At 34.8% G+C, this 23163-nt stretch overlaps 1 protein-coding gene across 7 annotated transcripts in view; it reads right to left on the bottom strand.

The window, feature by feature from the left end:
- DOCK10 (dedicator of cytokinesis 10) overlaps window positions 1–23163 on the bottom strand; it is a 2344342-nt gene that overhangs the window by 245459 nt on the left and 2075720 nt on the right. For 5 of the 7 annotated variants that reach the window (XM_044070265.1, XM_044070268.1, XM_044070264.1 and 2 more), the window contains one exon: window positions 13548–13646. The exons of the other annotated variants lie outside the window; for them this stretch is intronic. In XM_044070265.1, coding sequence (XP_043926200.1) covers window positions 13548–13646 — 99 coding nt within the window. The remainder of the gene's footprint in view (window positions 1–13547; window positions 13647–23163) is intronic. 7 annotated transcript variants of the gene reach the window in all.

Genomic DNA, 23163 nt, shown 5'->3' on the forward strand with positions numbered 1-23163 from the left:
TCACACTACAGTGGGTAAAAGTGAGATATTTTACATATATGAAATTTTATACTAGTGGCTATGAATGAAAAGAAGTGCATTTTTAACAGATTGATGCATACAAAATGTTGATATGGTGAAACATTGCCTCAATAGGAGGATTTACAGCAATTAAATGTAGCAAGCCAGCCCCATTCAGTTCACTTCATTTCATTTCATTTTATTTCATTGATTATGCATGTTTATATGTTAAGATGTGCTCAATACTCATTTTTTCCGATTATACATGTGCGCAATATTAATTTCGTTGAATGTGCATGTACACATGTGTGCATGTTGTTGCTCTTTTGTGTGAGTCAAAGTATAATGTATATATATAGGAATATACATTTTTAACTTTACTGAATTTGAATTACTAATTATTCAATTATTCTATTAATTGAACTGTGGGTAGTATATAAGGAGTCAAATTCATTTCATGCATTGATTCTGATGAGGTCTCCAGTGGGAGACGAAAGCGCTAAATCCTATTATTGATTAATATAATATTCAGTTATTTAGTGTTCCTTGTTTGTTTTTTTGTGTATATCTGTCAGTGTTCAATAAAAGTCATTGTCACACTACCACTGGTGGAATGTCAATTGTTTGAACCTTGCTGAATTTGGTGGAGTTATTGGAGGTGTTGTGATTTCGGAAGACAGCCTTTATTGTAACCATTTCCACTTTGGTTCCTGGTGCTTGTGTATTTATTGGTGATCGGTTCAGTGATTAACCATAGACCCAATTCTGTCTTTCTGAGGTTAGAAGAAGGTTATAAACAAATAAACTGAAACTGTTTTCATAAGACTTAACTGTTGAAGAAATATTTATATAAAGAACATTACAAAAGAAAATTTGCTAGCAAAATGTTTTTATTCATTTAACTGCAAAATTAAACTCAATAACAAAACTACAATTGACTATCCTTTGCCTTACTATCTCTGTGATGTGGCAACAAGTCACAACTGTGCAAGCTAATAACTTTCATACTCTGCAAAAAATATGGAAGAGGGAAAGTCTGGAATTTTTCACTAAGAGAGATGATGACAGTTTTATGGTAATGACTGAATACATTAAAAGACTGTAGAGCGCTGACTCAAAGACCCTCTAAACAAGAGAAAAGCCATTCCCATTTACTTCCAATGATGACAAGTTACTGCTCTATATATCCCTTGCTATCTCTGTTTTTTTGTTTTTGTTTTTTAATACAGCCCTTAATAATGGGAGAAATAAATGGTAACATCCTATTGAAAAAAGAACATTCTGCAGCAGGGTATTAATGTAAAATTTTTGTCCCAAGCAAGTGACCAATAACAAAGCAGTGTCAGCGGTGCAACAGGTGGCACACACCTTTGGAACAGAAGGCTGTGGATTTTATTCTCACATCAAGTACATCAGTTGCAGACATTGCAGTGCAGCATAAGATAGGTTGCTGCACTTGAGTGTGTCATTTTTCGGTTGAGATGCCAAACCAAGCCCCCATATGCTTAAGTTGGTGATAGCTCAGGTAGATGTAAAAGATCCCATGGCAACTATTGAAAAGAATATGGGTCCTTTATTTATACAGAGAAAACAATATTTACAAAATTTTCACATATTTACAAAGTATTTACATATTTACAAAATTACAATTCTCCATTTTCTGCTTTTACTTATTATACATTCATACATTATGTCAGGTGTTATCCTCATTAGATCCCCACTCCTTTTTCATTAACTACCATATGATTTTACTCAGTATCACTGCCAAAATCCATTTTCCATTAAACATAATTTCATTTATCCTTTCATTCCATACAATCCATAAAATATAAAACATTTTTTATCTGTTCTTTTGACATATTCTTTACTTCTATTCTGATAATATTCATATTTAATCATGTACATATTTATCTTTATCTATTTTTTATATCTTGAAAGAAATTTCCTTTACATAACTTTTCTCATAATTTCATTACTCTTATACATTTCAAAAACACATGTTCAGCAGTTTCCTCTTCTCCATGATATAGCAATATTTTTTCACTTTTATTTTTATATGCCATGTTTGCTTTCACTGGTAATTTATCTATTACCAGTCTCCAGAAAAAATCTTGACACTCTACTTTTTTATTTATTTGTTATTTTTATAGCTTTAATATTTCCTTCTACTAGCTTTTACCAGGGTTTGAAAAATAATATTGTATCATTATATTCTCATGGCATATTTTCACTCCTTTTCTATTTCATTTATTATTTTCCACATTAATATTTTTTCCTGATAATATTTCTTCATTTATGCCTTCTTTTTCTCTTTTGCTCCCTTTTCCTTATCTCAAAATTTGTCATACTTACATTTAAACATTTTTAGAACTAATCATTCATCTTTTTCCTTTATCCATTTTAACACTTTATATAAGTTTAGTGAAGCAATATATACCACTGGGTTAATTAACCCTAAACCTCCTTCCTCTTTATTTACATACAGAATTCCTCTTTTTACCGGATTCAGTCTAGAACCTCATATGAATAAAAAAAAATATTTACAACACTTCTTTTTCAAATGGCATTGGCAATATAAATGCACATGCTAAATATGTTATTTTTTCCATTAGAACTGAATTTATCAAACAATGTTTTTCCCTAAATGATAATCTCTATGTTTTTTAAGAAAGAAAAATCTTTTAACGCTTGTATTATTTTTTCCAGTGAATCCTGCTTACATTCTTGATCCCAAATTTTAGACCTAAGACAGAGATTTAATTCACTGTAAACTACAGTCCCCCTAACTTAACCACTTCTACTAATCCTTTAGTTTTCTCTTTGTTTAAAGTTTTCCATATTGTTTCTAAACTTTCATTTAAATAATACTTCTTTTATCCACATCTTGTTTTTTTTGCAATAGCTGTAATATTCTCCATATAAGTTAACATAACTGGAATTCTTAACCCGTCGGGTGTTGCATACACTGCTTCCTTCATTTTATAATTTACATCACATATAATCATATTCATAATTAAAGCAAAGCGTATACAACTCATTGGACATCCCTGTCTTACACCCCTCCTCAAATGTACCCATTTACTTAACCAACCATTAACTAAAATGTTGCTTTATTATATCTATATCAGAGATATATAATTTCCTGATTTTCTCACTTATATTGTATTTTTTCATTATTGCCCATAACATTTCATGTCCTATTGTATCATGGGTCTTATTAATATCCCCTATCATAAGTTTAGCTTCTTCTTTTCTGTTTATAATACCATCCGCAATCTGTCTTACTACCCATAATAATTATTGACATCCCTTCCCTTTTCTGCTATATATACTGTCACCCATAATACTCTTCATCTTTGTTTCAAATTTCTTGCGCATTTTCATAAAAATCTTATAATCGTTGTTCATTACTATCAGTCTCCACTTTTTCATTATATTTTTGTCCTCTTTCTTTCAAATAAATTTTAATATTCCACTACATAATTGTTTATAAATGAAACCTTCATTTAACCATTCATTCAAAATCTTTAAGAACTATTCTTTTTGTCATTCTATTAATTTTTTATACATTTCATATCCTATTCCATCTGGTCCTGCAGCCAATTCTATATTCACTTGGCCTAATAATTTTACTATTTCATATAGAGAAATCTCATTTTCAAAATCTTAATTTTCTTGTTCTGCAAACTTTTTTTTACTTCCCATATGATTTCAATTTATTTTTTTCTCTTTAAATATGTCTTGTACATATTGTACTACTATATTCATAATTTGTCCCTGTGTTCTTTCCATTTCTCTTTTTGCACTTTTTATTTCTGACATTACACTGCTAATATCCCTTACTATTCTACTTAAATATGCTTCTACTTGTTTTATTTTCCCTTGTAAAAATATCTTTGAATAATAACTTTTTAATTTTGTCTTTATTTTTTCTATATAATTATTTTCTTTATCAAAATAATGTGTATTATTATTTTCTAAGTATTTCAGTGCACATTTTTATGTTCTCTTACACTTTTCTTTGTCCATTTTTCTTACATCATATGCCACTGTAACATTTTTATATCTAATCTTAAAAAACATCCACCATTCAGACTAATTTTTATAGAATGTTCTCATCATAATATCATCCCCTCCATAACTGCATTATTAATCTCTTTCCTTCTTCATCCCATGTTTTCTCATTTATCCCTTTTATTTCTTTGCCTATTATGTATTCCTTATTTTCCTTTATCTCTATACACATTGCTAGATGATCTGAAAAACCTGTTTCAATTGTTTCTCCTCCTATATTTAATCCTTCCAATACTATGAAGTTATCTATTTTGGTTCTGTAAACATCCCTTCTGTAAATCCATGAATTTTTATCTCAGAGTATTAATTTATCACATCTCATAACATCTGACATTTTTCTTATATTATTTCCTTTCTTTTTATGATTAACTCTTAAATCACAATTAAAATCTCCTGTCACCATATTATTCATATTTATCACTACATAAATCAAAATCTGGTGAAATAAACTTTCTCTTTCTTTACAAGTAACATGTGCATATACTGCTACAGTCCTATATTCTTGTTCTTTCCATTTTTAATCCACAATAGTTAATCTTCTCATTCTTACTAAAGTCAGATGTAATATTTTTACTCTGTTTATAGAAAATATTCCCAATCCTGAACACTGGTCATTTCTCAAATTCCAAATCACCCCCAATATTTTTTCTGTTTGTAAACTTTCTTCACTTAAGACTTTTACATCTTCTAAAACAACTACATCTACATCACATTTATTACACCATTTCAAAACTCTTATCCTTCTCACTATATTATTAATATTATTAACATTCACAGAAAGTACTCTGAAGTTATTATCTTCTCTTCTTTTCCTTAACTTTCTAGAAATTATATATTTTTTATTACTCATCTGTTCCTTTCTTTTTTTCTTTTATGTTTATCACATTTTTAATTTTTCTTTTCCTATGTTTTACCCTTACCCAATAGAATTATTTTTCTTCTTTTACTATTTCCCAATTTAGATCTTCCTCATCACTTATTTCAGAACCTTCCTTTACTACCTTTTCCCCTTCTTTGTCTTCTTTATCTAATTTATCTTCTAATTCCACCACTTCTAATGTTTCTTCTCTTTCACTCTCATTATTATTTTCAATCTTAAAATCCATCAACAAATGTCCAATTTTGTTACATTTATAACATTTCAATTAATATTTTCTTGCATCATGACCCAGCTCCCCACAGATGACATTTCTTTTTGTCACAGTCATTTGTCAAATGTCCTTCTTTTCCACAAAAAAATGATGTTTTGAGTCATCCTCAGTATTTCACTACACTCTTATTTCCGTCAACATTTATCATACATGGAACATTTATGATTTTGTCCTTTTCTATCTTTAGCACAACAGTACATTCCCATCCACCAGTCCATAACAACCTTTGTCATAAACCGTTGCAATGTCCAGTACTTCTTTGCATACACATTTCAGATGTCCTTTTAAAGTCTTCCTCTTTCAACTTCCATTTGAAATTGTACATGAATCTTCTTTTTTTGTTTTCCAGTTAAATGCTTTTATTACATATAAATTCCAAGGATTACAGTTATTCTTTATATTCTCCAAATAAATTTTCAAAAAAAAGTCTCAAGTGCAATGCCACAAATTGTCTGTTTATAAGAATAAAAGCTCTTATCTCTTGAGCTTTAACACTCAAAAAAACATAAAGTTGTCCCAAACTTTATACCTATCTAGTATTTTTTTCTTCTTTGTTTTGAAGCCTCATCACATACTTCCCATTCACAATTTCTTCTACTTTCTTTTTTTTGTGATGCTCCCCTGTGCTTTCTTTCTTTTCTGCATACGATATCCCTTTTCATGTCACCATTTTTTCAGAATAGACTCTGCTCCCTCTTTTGTATTTTACCCATAATGTCTCCCCAGGAAACATCTCCTTTATTTTCTAGCTTGCTCTGCATGAACATTTCTTTCAATACACCATTTTGCTGCTGCCACAACTGGAGGGCTGTATTAACACAAGACTTGCTTATCAACTCCTCTTTTTCAGAAAATGTTTTGCTGAAAAAATACTTCTCTATTTACCACAACCTTACTGGTACTCTCCACAGCACTGGCATTTCACCTCTCTGCCTTCCACCATCTTCTCTATGTCATGTACCATCCTCCCAGCTGCCATTGCACTAGGAATGGTATGTGCATGCTCACTCACTGCTCACTACAAGTAGTTTTTTTTATTTATATATACATAGCTTATGTACAATATTTAATATTTACATATGTTTACAAACTTTGACATTTCATACATTGTTTTAAGTGTGTGTCCCCCACCCTTAAGTCCACAATCAGAATCTCCAAAATATCTGCCAACACCCATTTCCCATTACACTTGATTTCATTAACTCTTTCAGTACATATTGTCCATATAGCATAAAATATAATTCTGTCTACTTCTTTAGCTTATTCTTATTTTTTACTACCATAGAAATCAAATTCAATCATATTCATGTTTATCTGTTCCACTTTTTTATCCATTTAACGTATTACATTTATATATTTCATTCCATAAATCTTTGGCTCCTATACAATTCAAAAACACATGTTCAGTAATTTCATATTCTCCACAAGAACAATATTCTATCTTGTATCCTTTTACATAGCATATTTGTCTTAACAGTCAAATTTCTTATGGACAATCTCCATAAGAAATCATTACATTCATGAATCTTTTTTATAACAAACAAATCTCATTTTTATTGCCTTTCTTTTTTCTATTTCTACTTTCCATGGATCAATATAAGATCAATATAATAAAGTTTTCATAATATTCTGGTACCATTCTTTTCTATCATTATCAACTTTGTTTTTAATTTCTATAACATGATTTTATTTTGGTACTCTTTAAATTCTTCATTTACATCTTCTTTAAGTCATTTACCTGCATCCATTTTTCCCAAAACATTTGATATTTATTTTTGACAATAATATCAGTAATATTTTCTTCTTTTATATAACAAGGCTTTACATAAGTTCTTGTATGCTGTATACACTTTTTCCATATAAATATTCCCCTCTTAACAAGATTCAACCCGGAACCCTGTATAAAAGAAAATAATATGTTCATTAACTCTTGTTCATATTTTGTATGAATTGTGTAATTATTTGCTATATAAGCAATTTTTCCTATCACCATCATATTTAGCAAGTAAGCTTAATTCCTATATGAAAATCAAACTGATTTCCAAAATAATGGCATATCTGTTATTTATTTAAATAATATTTTCCATTGTTCTTCTACATACACATTTTGTCGAAACTTAATTCTCAAAACGTGTATAAACTCCATATTACATTTTATGTCTTTTATGTTTCCTATCAGACCAAAACCTTTACTTTTTTCTTTATATATAATCTATTTTCATTTAATAATACATTTTCCTTTTGAATGATTGTTTCCATATATTCTTTATCACTTGCGATTGTTACAATATCATCCACATGGGTATACATTACTGGTAATTGTAGTTCATTCAGTATTCTCTATCCTGCTTTATCTGTCATTTTATTAATATTGTTTACTATCATAATCAATGAAAATATAATGCTACTAGCTGGACATCCTTGTTTAATTCCAGATCTTATTTGAAGCTCTTCTCTAATCCATCCATTGACATTAAACTGATTTAATTACTTTTATTATTCTTTTACTAACGTTATATGCCTTTAAGATAACCCATAATAATGTTGATTTCTATCATATGTTTTACTTAAATCTCCTATCATAATTTTTGCATTAACATTTTTATTTATGATATCATCCAGCACTTCTTTAATAATCCATAACAAATCTTGTGGTCCTCTACCTTTTTTGACAAGTACAATTTACTCATATAACTTTTCCATTCTGTTTGTTAATCTTTTAACTATGATTCTCAAAAAAAAGTATAATCTATATTATTTAAAGTTATAGGTCTCCAATTACTTATATCACCTTTGTTTCCTTTTCTCCATATAAATTTTATAACCCCTATACATATTACTTTATAATTTATTCCCATTTCCAACCATTCATTCAATACTTCTACAAATTTAGCTTTTTGACAATATTCCATATCATTATACGGATTCACTTTATAATCTAGAAATACTGAAATGTCAAATTTCAGTATATCAAGACTATAAAGTTGAACTCACAAAACACAGAATGCCCAAAACCATGAAACTTAAAACAGCAAAACTTAAAATCTCAAATTTAAACACGCCTTAACCACACTACACATACACTACACTACCAAATAAAAAGAAAAAACACACATATACAAACCTACATTACAAATAAGCAGGGGGGTTGTGCCCCTCCACTTATATATTCTAACTCCAAGATCACAGCAAACAATAAAAGACAGCAAACTCACAACCAGACATTCTACAGTCCCTTGCACACACACATCACATACATACAAACACCACCACAGTCAACCATTAAACACACATACTTTTACCTGCCTACCCAGCCCACACATACAACTTCCAAACACACTCACATACACTCAAACATTTACCTAAAACCCTTACAAACTAGTCACTTACCTTAAATTCCACCTAAATCCACACACAAAACCACACATGACCCACACATACACTCCAAATCACATACCATTAAAGCATAACCACAAATTTGACATATCTGAATTTGTGGTTATGCACTTTCACTATTCTGCTTCGAATTTATGGTCTTGATATACTGAAATCCGACATTTCAGTATGTCAAGATTATAAAGTGAATCCCATTATACATATTATATTCAATACCATCTAAGCCTGTTGATGTCTTCATATTTATGTCTTTTAACACTTCATTTAATTCTTCAGTACTTATATTTTTCTCTAGATATATATTATCCTCCATATTTAATTTGTTTGTTTCATATTTTCTTTTGTTTTTTTATTTCTTTTTTGATATATAAATCAAATACATATTCCTTAATGATTTATTTTATACCTTCCTGTGTTTTTACTTGTATGCCTTCTTTATTCTTTAACTCTGTTATTATTCTTTTTTCTTCTTAACTAATTTACTTAAATAAGGTGTTACTTCTTTTTTTCCCTTGAAAACAATATCTTTATATAACAGTCTTTATTTGATTCTTTTCATAGATTTCTTTTTCTTTCAGATAGAATATAATCTCTTTTTTTTACTTTATCTTGAAATTTTCTTGAGTTAATATCGTATATGCTTTTTCTTTCATTCTCTTGTTTTCAATACATTCTAAAAAAAAATACTTGACTAGTTAAAACTAGCTAATCCACCATGTGGTCCAATTTTCATAAATTTCTCTCATATGTATATGATTCTCCCACAGTGTATATATATTACTTTCTTCTCATCTTGTTCTATTTCTTTTTCATCTAGTCTTTTAATTCATTTTCCTATTTTTAGATAATCTTCCTTTTCATGTATTCTTATCCATATTGCTAAATGATCAGAAAATCCAGTCTATGTCACACCTTGCTGTATAATTTTTAACCCTTCTAATATCAAAAAATAATAAATTTCAGTCATACTCTCATTTCTCTTATAAGTTCAATTACTATAGTCCCATACATATAATTTGCCATATTTCATGATTCCATTAACAATTTTAACATCATATCTTTTTTTCTGTTCATTATTAAATTACAATTACAATTTAAATGTCCTTCTATTACTTTCTAAATATTTCTTCCCTTTCTTTTTTGATGACTTATACATATAAGGAAATAATTCTGAAATGTTTTTCCATCGTAAATCTATTTTAGTAATGCATCCTAATTCCACTATTGTGAAAGCTAATGTTTTAATGTTATATTGACATAATATACATATGCCCAAACACATTTCCTTTCCCATATTTCAAACAGTTCCATTCCATAATTTTTCTACTTGTACTCTTTCTTCCAGTGTTAATAATCTAATATGCTCCAATATAATCATATTAGCCTCCAATAACGCACACCATTCTAATATGCCAATTCTCCTCAACATTTTTTATACTATTCATATTAATAGCTAATATTTTCAGTTTCTAATAAAGAAGAGGAGAGAAAATAAAAGGAGGTACTCATCCTTTACCTTTTTTATTCTCTTTAACTAACCTACCTTTGTGCTTTCTTTTCCTTTAACTCTTTTCCCTATACAATTCTTACTTTCTTTCACTATTTGCAAATCCAAAATTTATTTTTACTTATCATTTTTTTTCTCCTTTTTTGCCTTCTTTAACATTTGTATCTGTAATCTTGCCTACCTCATTCTGATTTAATTTTGTATCTTTTTCTTGTTCCACATCTTGTATAACCTCTTCTACAATTTGTTGCTCTTCATTTTCACAATCTAACCAAACATGTCCTGTATTACCATACTTTTCACATTTCATTTCACATGTATTTGCTTCATGCCTTGTCTGTTCACATATAAAACATTTCCTTTTGTTACAGTCACTAATCAAGTAAACATCTTTACTGGGAAAAAAAACTAAACAACAGGTTTTAGGCTGACTCCTATATTTAAGAAAACCTCTACTACCATTCACATTTATAACACTTGATATGTGCTTCACACTATTTTCCATTTTCAATATAACCCCACATTCCCAACCTCCAGTCCACGGTCCTCTTTCATCATAAATCTTTGTAGTGTCCATCACATATTCTTTGCAGCCATTAAATGTATTTTTAATTCAGCAGCTTCTACTTCTGTTCCCAACTGTACCATTATCCTTTTCTTAGTTTGTCTAAAACATGCTTGAATAGCATATTCTGACTAAGGATAGACATTCTTTTTTAACCCGTAATTTCCTAAGACGTTCTCCATATATTGCCATGTTCAAATAAGTCACAAAAAGTCTCTTTATTAATCAAAATAAATGATCTTACATCTTTTGCAGAAGTCCCAGATGTCTTACCTGTCACGTCCTTTGTCCTTTTTACTACTTATTCGAATGGTATATCCTTTCTTATCTTCTTCTTTTCTTCTCCTGTTTTAACCGTTTGTGGATAGGTCTTCTCTTCCTTCTTCTTCTATCTTCTCCATTATCTCACTCCATGATGCTGCTGCCCCATTTTCTGGCTCGCTCTGATCTATTAACTGCTTTAAATAATCATCCCACAGCCCCCCCCCCCCCAGGCTGGAGGGTTGTAATAATACATCCTGTTTGACTCTCCAACTCACTTTCAAACAGCTCCTGCTGAAACACCCCTTTGGTATCAGCTAGCTGTTTACCTACCACATCACTCAGCTCCACATTCTCCTTCTCCTCTGATTCAGGCACTTTGACAATTTTTGCATCCGCCTCCATGTTTGGTAGTGATTCTACCATTTCCAAACTGCTTAACAGCTCCTTCAACAAGGTTTCTTCCTCTATTACTCCTCTGGTTTCTCCGGGCCACCTTCGCACCTGGAATGCAAACCAGAAGACAATGGCATCACAGAGAATGCTCTCCCCTATGGAAGAGTAGGGGAAGTTCCCTTAGGTCCTGGCCAAATTTTTTGTAATAGTATAAATACCACCTCAAGACTTCTCTGAAAACAGGCTGCTAGCCTAGTGGGACTAACCTAGTCAACAAAGGATAAATAAAATAAACAAAAAGAAAAAATGAATACAAAACAATTTAACAGATAACCCATTATCTAAACACGATAATGTTCTCCAGGATGGACATAAGAGAAATAATGGACCTTCCAGGAGTGATATGACCTCCTCTATTGGGCCTAAACAAACATCTGGTGGTCTGTGATTTCCCTCATAATGCCCACCCTGGAAAGCATTATCACTTGATAATGTGTAATGGCTCAGCAGGCTGCTCTGGTGTGTAATCCTGCCTTTGGGTAAATAACTATGTTTCTCTGGAAGTGGCTTGCCTTACCCCACCTGGACACCATTTCTTCCAGTGTGGAAGCCTCATCCTAGTCCACTACTCACTTAGTCAGTTTCTTGGTGTACATAAATATATTCATATTGCAGATATGTTTTAAAATGATACTACATATACAGCTAAAACCACCACAACAGTGTGCTGCTACTACACTGCTACAATGGTTGCTGAAAGTAATACCAAGAACACTGCCTCTGCCATGTAGCACACAATCTTACTGGTGCAAGTACTGTGTGTGTGTGTGTGTGTGTGTGTGTGTGTGTGTGTGTGTGTGTGTGTGTGTGTGTGTGTGCTCAACAGTAAAGACCAGTGCCTCATACTAAGTGAGATCGGAGTTCAAAGATAAAGGCACTTCTGTATGTCTCATTCAGAATTCCTGCAAATAACCATTCACTTGCATCTCATTTTTTTCTGCCCCAGTGAATGACTTCACTGGTGCAGTGCAATGTATACCCATTTGCACAGCTCTTAGGAAAGGTAGGAACATTTATGTTAGAGACACACACACACACACACACACACACACACACACACACACACACACACACACACACGCACAAACTTGCATGGTATATGTCTGGCAGCAGATGTTGTGAAAGCATTAATATGTACATTGTTATTTTACACACACACATATGTATGTGTGTGGATATATATATATATAAATATATATCTATAGTGAGAGAAAGAGATGAGAAAGGCGTGTGTGTGTGTGTGTGTGTGTGCGCACACAGATACACATACACCCTCTACACACAGACACACACGCATATATATATCTTCAACTAGTTACAAAAGCAATTTCCTTATGTTATTACAAGCCATGTTATGTGACCCTATTATGGTTAAATTGGAATGAGCTGTCCTCATACTACACAAATATGGTTCTGCACATCAGTGCATGCAGGAAACTTCAGAGATCAGAACTACATTCATTAGCCCTGATGTCTGGTGTGTGATACCATATCTTCTGTAATATGCGCAATATCACTCAGTGCAACATAAGTATATTTAACACGTCAGTTTATGTTCTACCAACAACAGTATGGATGATAGCCTCAGGACAATGTCAAAACCCTATATCTGAGCTGGGAATAAGGTATGTAACATAGTCCCTTTCTTAAATTGGCCGTATAGAGTGTGGACAATGTCTCTGACTCTCAGTCAATAACGTCTGTATTTATAACACAATTCAGAACATGTCCATGCACTACATAAAACCAATTCAATAGCTATTAGAAGTCTGAGTTTCCATACCAATACCTGATAATCTCATCCAGGATCTGTCAAACTTCGTTCCTGGACTCTGCGAGCAGAAACTACCTTAACAGAATCAGAAATAAACAGCTCTCCCAATTGTTGCTTATATAATACAATTCTTACATCATCTGAACCAGAAAACATGTATTAAGCAAAAACAAACATCAGCAATTTAAATGTTACTCAGGAAAGATAAATTCATTGAAATTACTAGCACTTCTGTATTCAGTTTTGTAAATACTTTTGTTAGTTTCGACAAGAATTTTCATGCTAAGATACAGCGTCAGATTGTAAAATAAGTTTATGTTATTCTGTTCAACATACACAGCTAGGCTTTGTTAGAACACTCACATATGCCATCTTGAGTTGTTAGTAATTGATTATTAGCAAAGACTGCGTCCTCATCCATGTGCATACTTGATGTACGTGGCTTTTCCGTTTTCCAGTAACCTATGGTAGTGCAACATTTCGTTATTAAAGCTGAATCTGTTAAAGCATGCATAATAATAAAGACTAATCTTATGACAGACTAAGTTAAAAGTCTAAAATTCTGGTTAACTTAGACTTTACTACCTTTAACAAAGAAATTGACACTCTGTTATACATATATTATTTAATTTTCTAAACATTCATTTAAAAACTTCTTGGCTATGCATGCATTTGTTATGATTCACAAACTGGGCAAATTACTACTAAATTAGTTTAGCTAGGTCCAACTAAGTAGAAGATGCTAAAATTACTAATAGATCAAGGGTTAATAAAAATGAGATGGGTTGAGACAGGTTACATTTGCTGAGAGACTTGTGTGGAGAAGGGGATGGCTGCAGATCTTGCCTGAGGTTTGGAATGTGGGAGTGGGAGCAGGTGCAGATCAAAAAAATAATGCTGCCACACAGGATCATGGAACCACAGATGAGAAATGGAAATAATAACAGGTTCTAGGTGGAATTAATGAAGAGAAGATACAGGATTCTGCAGAAATAGTAGAGGCACAAAGGCAGTCTAAGCAAGGAGTTTCGGAATAAGACTGTGTAGGGAAGAGAGTTGCTAAGGAACGGGCAGGCCCATATTGATGGAAAAGTAGGGGGAGAGAAGGATAGGACAGCTGAACTGCAGGCAGAATACCATAAGAAAACAGGAAGGGAAGGAGGGTTAAAAAAGTGGAGTAGCTCAATCCTAGGAACAATGAGGAGACTGTATGGACTGATGCCTATGCAGGAGAGGACCAGACGATGAGGTAGAAGCAGCGAGATGCGTCACAACAAAACTTGGGAGAAGCTATTCTTGAAACCATAAGGCCTAATCTAACAAGTAGGCCAAGCTTAAAGACCAAAAAGGGTATGAAACAGGTTACAAAGTTGACAACTTGAAGGGACAGTATAAGAAAATGAAGGTCTGCAGAACCAAAAACTCAAAGGAAGGTGGTGGTGTTCTGGTACAGGTCCTTTCAACACTGGCAAGTTACAAATGTGATGTGTAACTGTGATTTGGTTATCCTGGGATCATTCTGCATTGGGCAAAGTGTCATCTGGATGAAACAAACCATTTTTCATATTTTGTTTTTTGGCAATGTGGCTATTTTACTAAAGGTATTCTATTATGGAGGAGGAATAGAATATTAAGTAACAAGCAAAACTGCTACCTGTGCTATGCCCACAGGAATATGGCTTGTTTTTTGGAGATAGGCAAGTACCCCTACACTCTCATTACTTACATATACATATTAAATGTATTACCTTAACTGCTACAAATATACTTCTTCACTATTTACATATTTGAAATAACCATGTAATATCTGTATCTTTATTTACTATACTGCATTCTTTTCATAATGCTATATTCTTCATTTTAATTGATGTATCACTTGGATGTATGTCATCAACTCCCTGTTTTGAGCCTGGGAATGATCCAGATGGATCAGTGTTCTACTGTGATTAACAAATAAAATAAAATAAATATTAACTTCATGGTCACAGAATTGTAGCGAAAAATGAAAAGCCCCAAAACTGTGAATCACTGCCAGTACACTGATAGACACTGTATAGGCAATGATTCTCAGTGGAAAATATCTGGGAGTTCTAATCTGGGGAAGTAAACTTAATGAGCTGAAACCTCATTCAGTTTATACTAGGCCACAGACTGGGAAGCCTATTACTGCAATATCAACTGGAAATGACAAAATGGTGGAGTAGTGACAGTCTGTGTCAAACCACTTGTAAGATGTGAGCTCTAGAAAAGGTAAAGCAAAAGGCAGTGAAACAGAGGGTAAGAGCTCTGGTCATCAGGCACAAAGGGAATGCTGGGAGTTAGATATAGCTAATCATTCAAAAGATTCAGAAGAAATAGTGATAACCAAATCATGAGAAAGATGCAGAACTGGTGCAAGAGGAAAAAGAAAATCATATTCACAGGGGACATGGAACTCTCCGGAACAAAGCAGATTATTATAGCATTCAGATCTGCAAAGTAAAGTGCATGGGTTGAGTTATTGAACCAAGATGCAGCACCATACCTCTCAACCTCTTAGGATAAGAAATCTGGATAAAGCCTAAGATAATGGTGGCAGGGAGGCAAAGGCCCAAAAATCCCTATCCTTAAGTGTCTAGTCCATCCCACTCCTGCCTCTCTCTCTCTCTTAACACCCTTACCTCCCCCTTCCAACTTAAACACTCTCACCACTAATATCACATCTCTGTCACTTCCCACTGTCACTTCCAACTTATAACGACCTATCTCAAAACCCATCCCTTAATAATTGCTTCTCACCACTACTCATTCACACTTCACATCTCTCCACTCTGTCACTACACAATGTCCACATCTCCTCAAATTATTACAATAAAAATTATATTCCTCCAAACAATAAGCCTTATCTGGCTCATTCTTACCTACCATCAAACATCCTACCACACCACTACTACAACCATTGCGACACCTTTCTAATAACCACCACCACAAAACAACCCCAAAACTGCATCTAATCTCTATAACATCAATTACATAGACTACTTCCCACTTAAACACTATATTTACTTAAAACCTCAAACAATTCTTCATCACAACAAACTGCTAACCAAATTCATGAAAACCATCATAAACATATTATCACAATTACACATCAGTGGTGATATACGCCCTAACCCTGGCCCCCAAAATAATCAAAACCTAGCCACCACTTATACCCCACAGCACTGCTTTACCATCCCTACCCCTGCTAAGGGACACTTTCTCCTCTTACTTAATATAAATCTAAGGAGAATAGTCAACAAAGTACATGAACTCCATGCCTTACTTTCCTTATACTCCTCTGATATAACCATTCGGACAAAAACCTGTCTTAAACCAGAAATTAAAAATAACAAAATCCTCCCTCCTGGCTACAGCCTACACAGATGGGATTGTCAGGGGGAGGAATGGGATTAGCCATAATGTTTAAACAAAATTTAGAAATAGAACTCATCAGCACAAGCAAACCCACATTTAATAACATTGAAATTTTACTCACCAAACTAAAAGTCAGCAATAACAAACATCTAATGGTTATTGCCATCTAAATCCCACCAGGTGACAATCCTAACACAGTTGAAGACATTCTTCACTGGATATCCCAAACCTTCCAACAAGAAACCATCATAATGGGTGATCTCAATACTGATTGGTCTGCTTATAACTCAATAACCCCACCAACTTTATAAACCTACATGGTTTCTCCCGTCTCATACAAGAAGCAACCAGAATAGACAAAACCTCCAACAGACATTCTATTCTAGACTGGACCCTTACTAGCAAACCATCAGCAACCTTCCAAGCTGGCTCTCCCTGATAGTATCAGTGATCACCTCCCCACTTATCTACTAAGATACAACCTTAGCCCACCCAGGCAATCATGCTTCCGGATAATCTGTAATAAGAAGAAATTTAATGCCCAAACATTCCTTTCCCTTTTACAACAATGTTATGTGGCACCCCTCAAAACTTTTCACCTACATGCTGTTCTACAGTACTTTAATACCAGCTTTCTCGACATCCCAAATAGATTAACCCTCCCCCCCATAGATCTGATCGACTACAAAATCACTATATACCATGACTAACAAACAACACCAAAAATCTGCTCAAAGGGACAAAGACTGGTTACACTAGAAAATCAACAAGAAACAAAATAACCACCCCCAAACCTTCAACAGCTCCTACAGCTGATAGCATAGCCTCACAATTCAATCCCTGCTTCACAAGCTGAATTCACTCTCTTACCTGCTCTCACCTAAATACCCCACCAACTATCTAAACTACCAATAATGAGGCCTGTAATACCTACTCCTTTAAAATTGTTCAATCTGTACCATAAAAAAATACTCAGTAAGCTCAAACGCACCACCCTAGCAGCAGACAACTTTCCTACATAATTCCTAAAAATAGCTGCAGATGCCATTGCCTTCCCTGTCTCTATCCTGATCGGTTGCTCTATCCTAAAAAGCTACATTCCTCTAAACTGGAAAATATCCTACGTCATTCCCTTGTAGAAAGGGGGTAACTCCACTGAACTATCCAGTTATAGACTCACTGCCATTCTTCCACTTCTCTCCAAAATTGTAAAAAAGTGTATTCACAGATACCTTTAAATCCACCTTTTATCCAACAACCTCTTATTTCACACACAGCATGGGTTTTGGCCTCACCATAGCACCGCAACTGCCCTCCTTAGCTTCACTGACACTGTAAATCAACACAGAAACCAGGGTAAATTTGTTTCTTCCATCTTCCTAGATCCCTCTAAGGCCTTTGATACAGTCTCACACCAGAAACTCCTTGCTGAGCTTTCCAACTTAATCTTAGCCATTCTTCCCTATCATGGTTCCACAGTTACCTTACCAGACAACAGCAAGTGGTCAAATGGCTCTCAGCTGTAGTTTCAAAACAGGGGTTCCCCAAGGCTCTATCCTAGGTCCCCTACTCTTTACTATTTTCACTAACCAGCTACACAAATCCCCCCTCTTGCCTCACTCATCCAACACAAATGACTCAAGCCTTACCTGTGCTGCATGTTCTATAAAACAATTAGAAATCACTACACAGCAGTCCGTCTCTGAAGTAGAAACCTGGTCAGCTGAAGGAAAACGTATACTGAACACATCCAAGACAAAACTGATGCTCTTTCACCCTACCAAAGCACCCAGTCCTCCAGTGACATTTCAAATACACCCCTCCACCAACACTAATATATCAGCTGACTCCCAAACAAAATTACTAGGAGTTTTAACTGACAATAAAATGAAATCTGACTAACACCTAGCACAATCCATTAAGAAGACTCACATTAAACTATGGTCTATGTATTGAATCAAGCCTTTCCTCCCTAACCACACCAGACAAGACATATCTATAACTCATCTCCTGTCCACACTACTTTATGCCTCACCCATCTTCACTAACTAAGCAAAACAAACCTAAATAAACTTGACTCCTCCTACAATAAAATAGCTAAATTCACCACCAGTTCCCCAGTCAGGTTCCACCACTGTTATGCCCTACATCAACTAAAATGATTAGAACTTCCCCATCATTTAACCTACACCCAACTCATCTCCACCCACAGAATAATACACCAACCTGAAAGAACCCTCACCCTCCAACAGATGCTTCAACCTTATTCTACCACTTGACTACTCTGATCTTCTCATAAAACACTACTAAACATTTCCAAAAGCAGCAATAAAGTTGGAGGCTCCCTCTATTCCAACTGTATTTCCAAGATCTGGAATACTAATCCACAACATATTGTAGACACTACCAGCCCACCACAATTTAAAAAAACTCCTAAAAGATTACCTCACAAACAGTTGGTCCTGCTCTTGTATCAGCCCTGGCTAATTTCACCAAGTCCCTTGCTCTCTTTTCCTTGCACTAGTCATCCCCCTTAGAATTTGCTTATTTATTACACCCGCTCCACTCACTTCCTTCCTACCACTCTCTTCTATCTGCAAACTACCTCCTCCACTGTCTCTACTCTAACTGCAGTATATCTGCCTCTTTACCTTCCTCCCACTACTATTTTCAGCCTCCTCTTCCTTGTTCATCTTGCTCCACCTCTAACCCAACCTAGTTATCTACCCACCAGGAATCTGTAGTTTCTGATCAAGACCTGATATTACATCCTAGATAGTACTTATTATGTATGTTTAACTACTACTATGTCCACAAAACCACCCAAACTCTAAATTCAGTAACTATGTATGTTGCCACTCTCTTGCTTCTATGACTTTTGAAAATTGTTTGTAACATTGTGAATTTTGCCTGTGATGATCAAACTTTGTAACTGTGTTATGGAGCCTTTCTGTCTGGGCCTAAACTGAAAACAGGCCTGCACCCAGTCGAACCATCCCAGTAAACAAATGTAAAATAAAATAAAATAAAATAAATAAATAAATACAAATAGGGACAGATATTGTTCTTATAAATGTATAACGTTTTTAGAATAACAGGTCTTGTATTAACATGGATTTTGTGAAGGATATGAAGTCTGAAACTCAAATGTATGTCATTATTTGATGAGTTCAGTCTTCAGTGATTTACCAGAAAACAACAAATTTTACAAGGAACAGACGAAAAATTTGAGACAAAAATCTGGATGATTGAGAGGTATGTGCATAAGCCAGCTGTCACAGGAGGGGATGAGAAAAGGGAGGATTCCATAAACCTTCTCAGTCTTTGTCTGATTGCTCATTTCCCTCCTTCAGTGGGGTCTAGTGCATTATTTCCTGTATGGTACTCATTTCTAGGGTTCTTGTTTCTTGTACATTGCTACACAAAATATGAACTTCTTAGACCACTCAGCTAGTCTAGTGAAGCCCTGCTATACACACCTCCCTCTGTACAAAGAAGGCAGGTATGAGAACTGAAGGCAAGAGCACCCTTAACTGATAGTGAGCACACCACACCTTAGCCAATAGTAAGCACACCACACCTTAGCTAATAATAAGCACACCATAATGTGGTTCACTATGGGGAATTGGACACCAAGCAAAACAAAGTTACCAAGTCTTGATATTATAGGACAGCAAGCCACAATATGATAGCATGACTGAGGAGATGTTTGGCAATATAGAGTGAACAGAGAACCCAACTCACTGTGTGATAAGATTAAAATGAGTATTCACACAGCAGGGTTTGGTAGTTTATGACAGATTTCAAGGGTACGAGTTGCTGCTAAGATTTGTCATGAAATCCTGGGTTTGGTTTCCTCAGTAACCATTTGCTTGCTCTAAGACTTTAAGCAAGTCACTTAAACAGGCAATGTTCTTGAGTTATACCAGATAACTGACATTTGTGCCTGTCTCACCAGTTGACAATCAAGCAAACAAATAAATGGAATATACATAAATAAGATAAACATGATAAAGGGAATGTCCCTCAGTGTGAATAGCTGGGCCAGAAGAAACACAAAAACATGTTGTTCATTAGAAAGGAAAAAAGAAGCAGTAAGGGAAATGAGGCCTTACTGGGACCTGAATGGGAAGGCTCACAAACAAATGCTTGCTATTCTACCCTCCACTCCACCCCTCCCTTCTTCAGCAGCCATACTCATCTTACATAACGTCCTTCTTCTATTACCCCTCTTTTTTACCTCCTCCTCTATCCACACTTAGCTACTACTATTCCACTATACTGCATTTCCATCTGATTTCATCCTGCTAGCATACAGGCCTCATTACCTCTAATTCCTGTACCCCTAACTCTACACTCATCTCTACTCACCCCAGCAACTTAGAACTAACACTACCCAGCCATGTCCCTCACACTCATCATATTTCTCCATACATTCACCCTCCACCTATCTCTCCTTCTAAAGCTTTCATCATTTCACACAACCCAGCCAGCCACCCTCCCCCACCACATCTGTCCTTACTAACACACTCCCAAGCTACACTGCCATCTCCTCTAGTCTGTATCAAACTAGTCTAATCCTACAAAATAAATTTACCTTGCTCTCCATTCACCACAACTCTTCTTATCACCAAGGCCACAAATACCTGAACAACATAAGAAAGAAGTCCTTCCCAAGTAACTTCTTAATTTATCGTAACTAAGCTCTCAGTGGTGATATACACCCCAACCCAGGCCCTTCTTCTCCTTCTCATAATTACCACACCTCTACTAAAAACCTAAAGTTTATCACTGTTAATCTTCAGAGCATTAAGAATAAAATTCCCCACCCGCACACTTGGCAAAACCAGCACAGACCTGACTTCACTGCCATCACTGAAACATGGTTCAAGCCATATTTCAAGGATTCTGAAATTCTACCTCCAAATTACTCCTGTCTTAGGAATGACAGACTCCACAAAAAAATGTGGAGGTGTCACCTTAATATTGTCAAACATCTACACATAATCCAAACCAATTCCCTCTTTCTCATCTGCTGAACTACTAGTTACGTTTCTCAAACTTAACAACCACAAAAACCTTTGCATCATAGTAATATACATTCTCCCAGGAAACAACATTCCTATTCTAGAAGAAATTCTGGCCTGGACAAGCCTTAACATACAAAATGAAACCATAATTTTAGGCAACGTTAATATCAACTGGTTAGACACCTCCAACAATAGTCTCTCCACAAATATTAGCCTACACATATATTCCCAACTAATTACTGACATCACCAGACCAAACAAGAACACAAATAAATGCTCAACCTTAGATTGGATCCTAATTTCTGACCCTGATAAAATCTCCTCCTCAGGCATTCTCCCTGATAGTGACAGTGATCACTCTCCTGCATTCATTACACGTAAACCCACTTGTACAACTAACACTCACCAATACAGATACACCAGAGATCTGTCTCACTTCTCCCAAAACACCCTCAGTGACATCCTGCAGAATACAAACTGGAACCCACTTAAAATCCTTCCATTCAACAATGCTGTTGAATTCTTTAATTCTACATTTCTCTCAACCCTAAACTCTCTAGCCCTCCTAAGACTAAAGAGAGTCAAATCAAAACATGCCTGCTGGCTAACAAAGGCCACAAAGCAAGTTATGTCCTCTAGGGACAAGGCATGGAAAACCTGGCAAAAAAATAAAACTCCTTCCCACCTAATACTATATAAACAGCTTCACAATCAGGCTAAATGCTTAGTGGTCAAAGACAAAAACGAGTACATACAATCTGTTCAAAATCAGCACAAAAACAATCCAAAAAAGTTCCTTACTCCATCCAAGTTCTAACAACACCCCATGCCCAAACCCAGATAAAACCCCCTCTGAATTAGCCTCACTCTTCAATACATACTTTATTGACATCATCACCAATCTAACTACTACCTTCCCTCCCATCAACCCTGACACATTGATCCCACCATCAGCCCATAATACCTCAAATTCCATGCCCATCTTCTCAATATCACCCATTACCACATACACCATCCAAAAACTACTTCACAAACTAAAACCTTGCACAAATGTTCCTGATAATCTACCTGCAGAATACCTCCAACTAGCAGCCCCTTTCATAGCCTACCCTATCAGCATACTCCTTAATATGTCCATTCAAGAATTCTACATACCAGAAATCTGGAAAAAAATATTTGTCATTCCTCTACACAAGGGCGGCAACAACTCTGACATCTCCAACTTCCATCCTATTGCCATTCTCTCCCCTATCTCTAAAATATTATAGAAGTGCATCCACACACAGCTCATAAATCACCTAGTTAAATACCAACTTCTGTCCCCCACTCAGCATGACTTCAGGCAGGGACATAGCACCAACACTGCCCTCATCTCCTTCTTAGACACAGTAAATAGAGCTCGTTACTCTGGTTACTTGGTTTCAGCTCTCTTTCTCGATCTATCAAAGGCATTTGACACCATTTTGCACTCCCTACTACTCAGCAAACTCTTCAACCTTAATTTTTCTCCCCCACCCTACAATGGTTTACAAACTACCTTAAAAAACAGCAGC

This window comes from Protopterus annectens, chromosome 4.part1, assembly GCF_019279795.1.
Source record: "Protopterus annectens isolate FY-2018-M chromosome 4.part1, PAN1.0, whole genome shotgun sequence".
Lineage (NCBI taxonomy): Eukaryota > Metazoa > Chordata > Ceratodontiformes > Protopteridae > Protopterus > Protopterus annectens.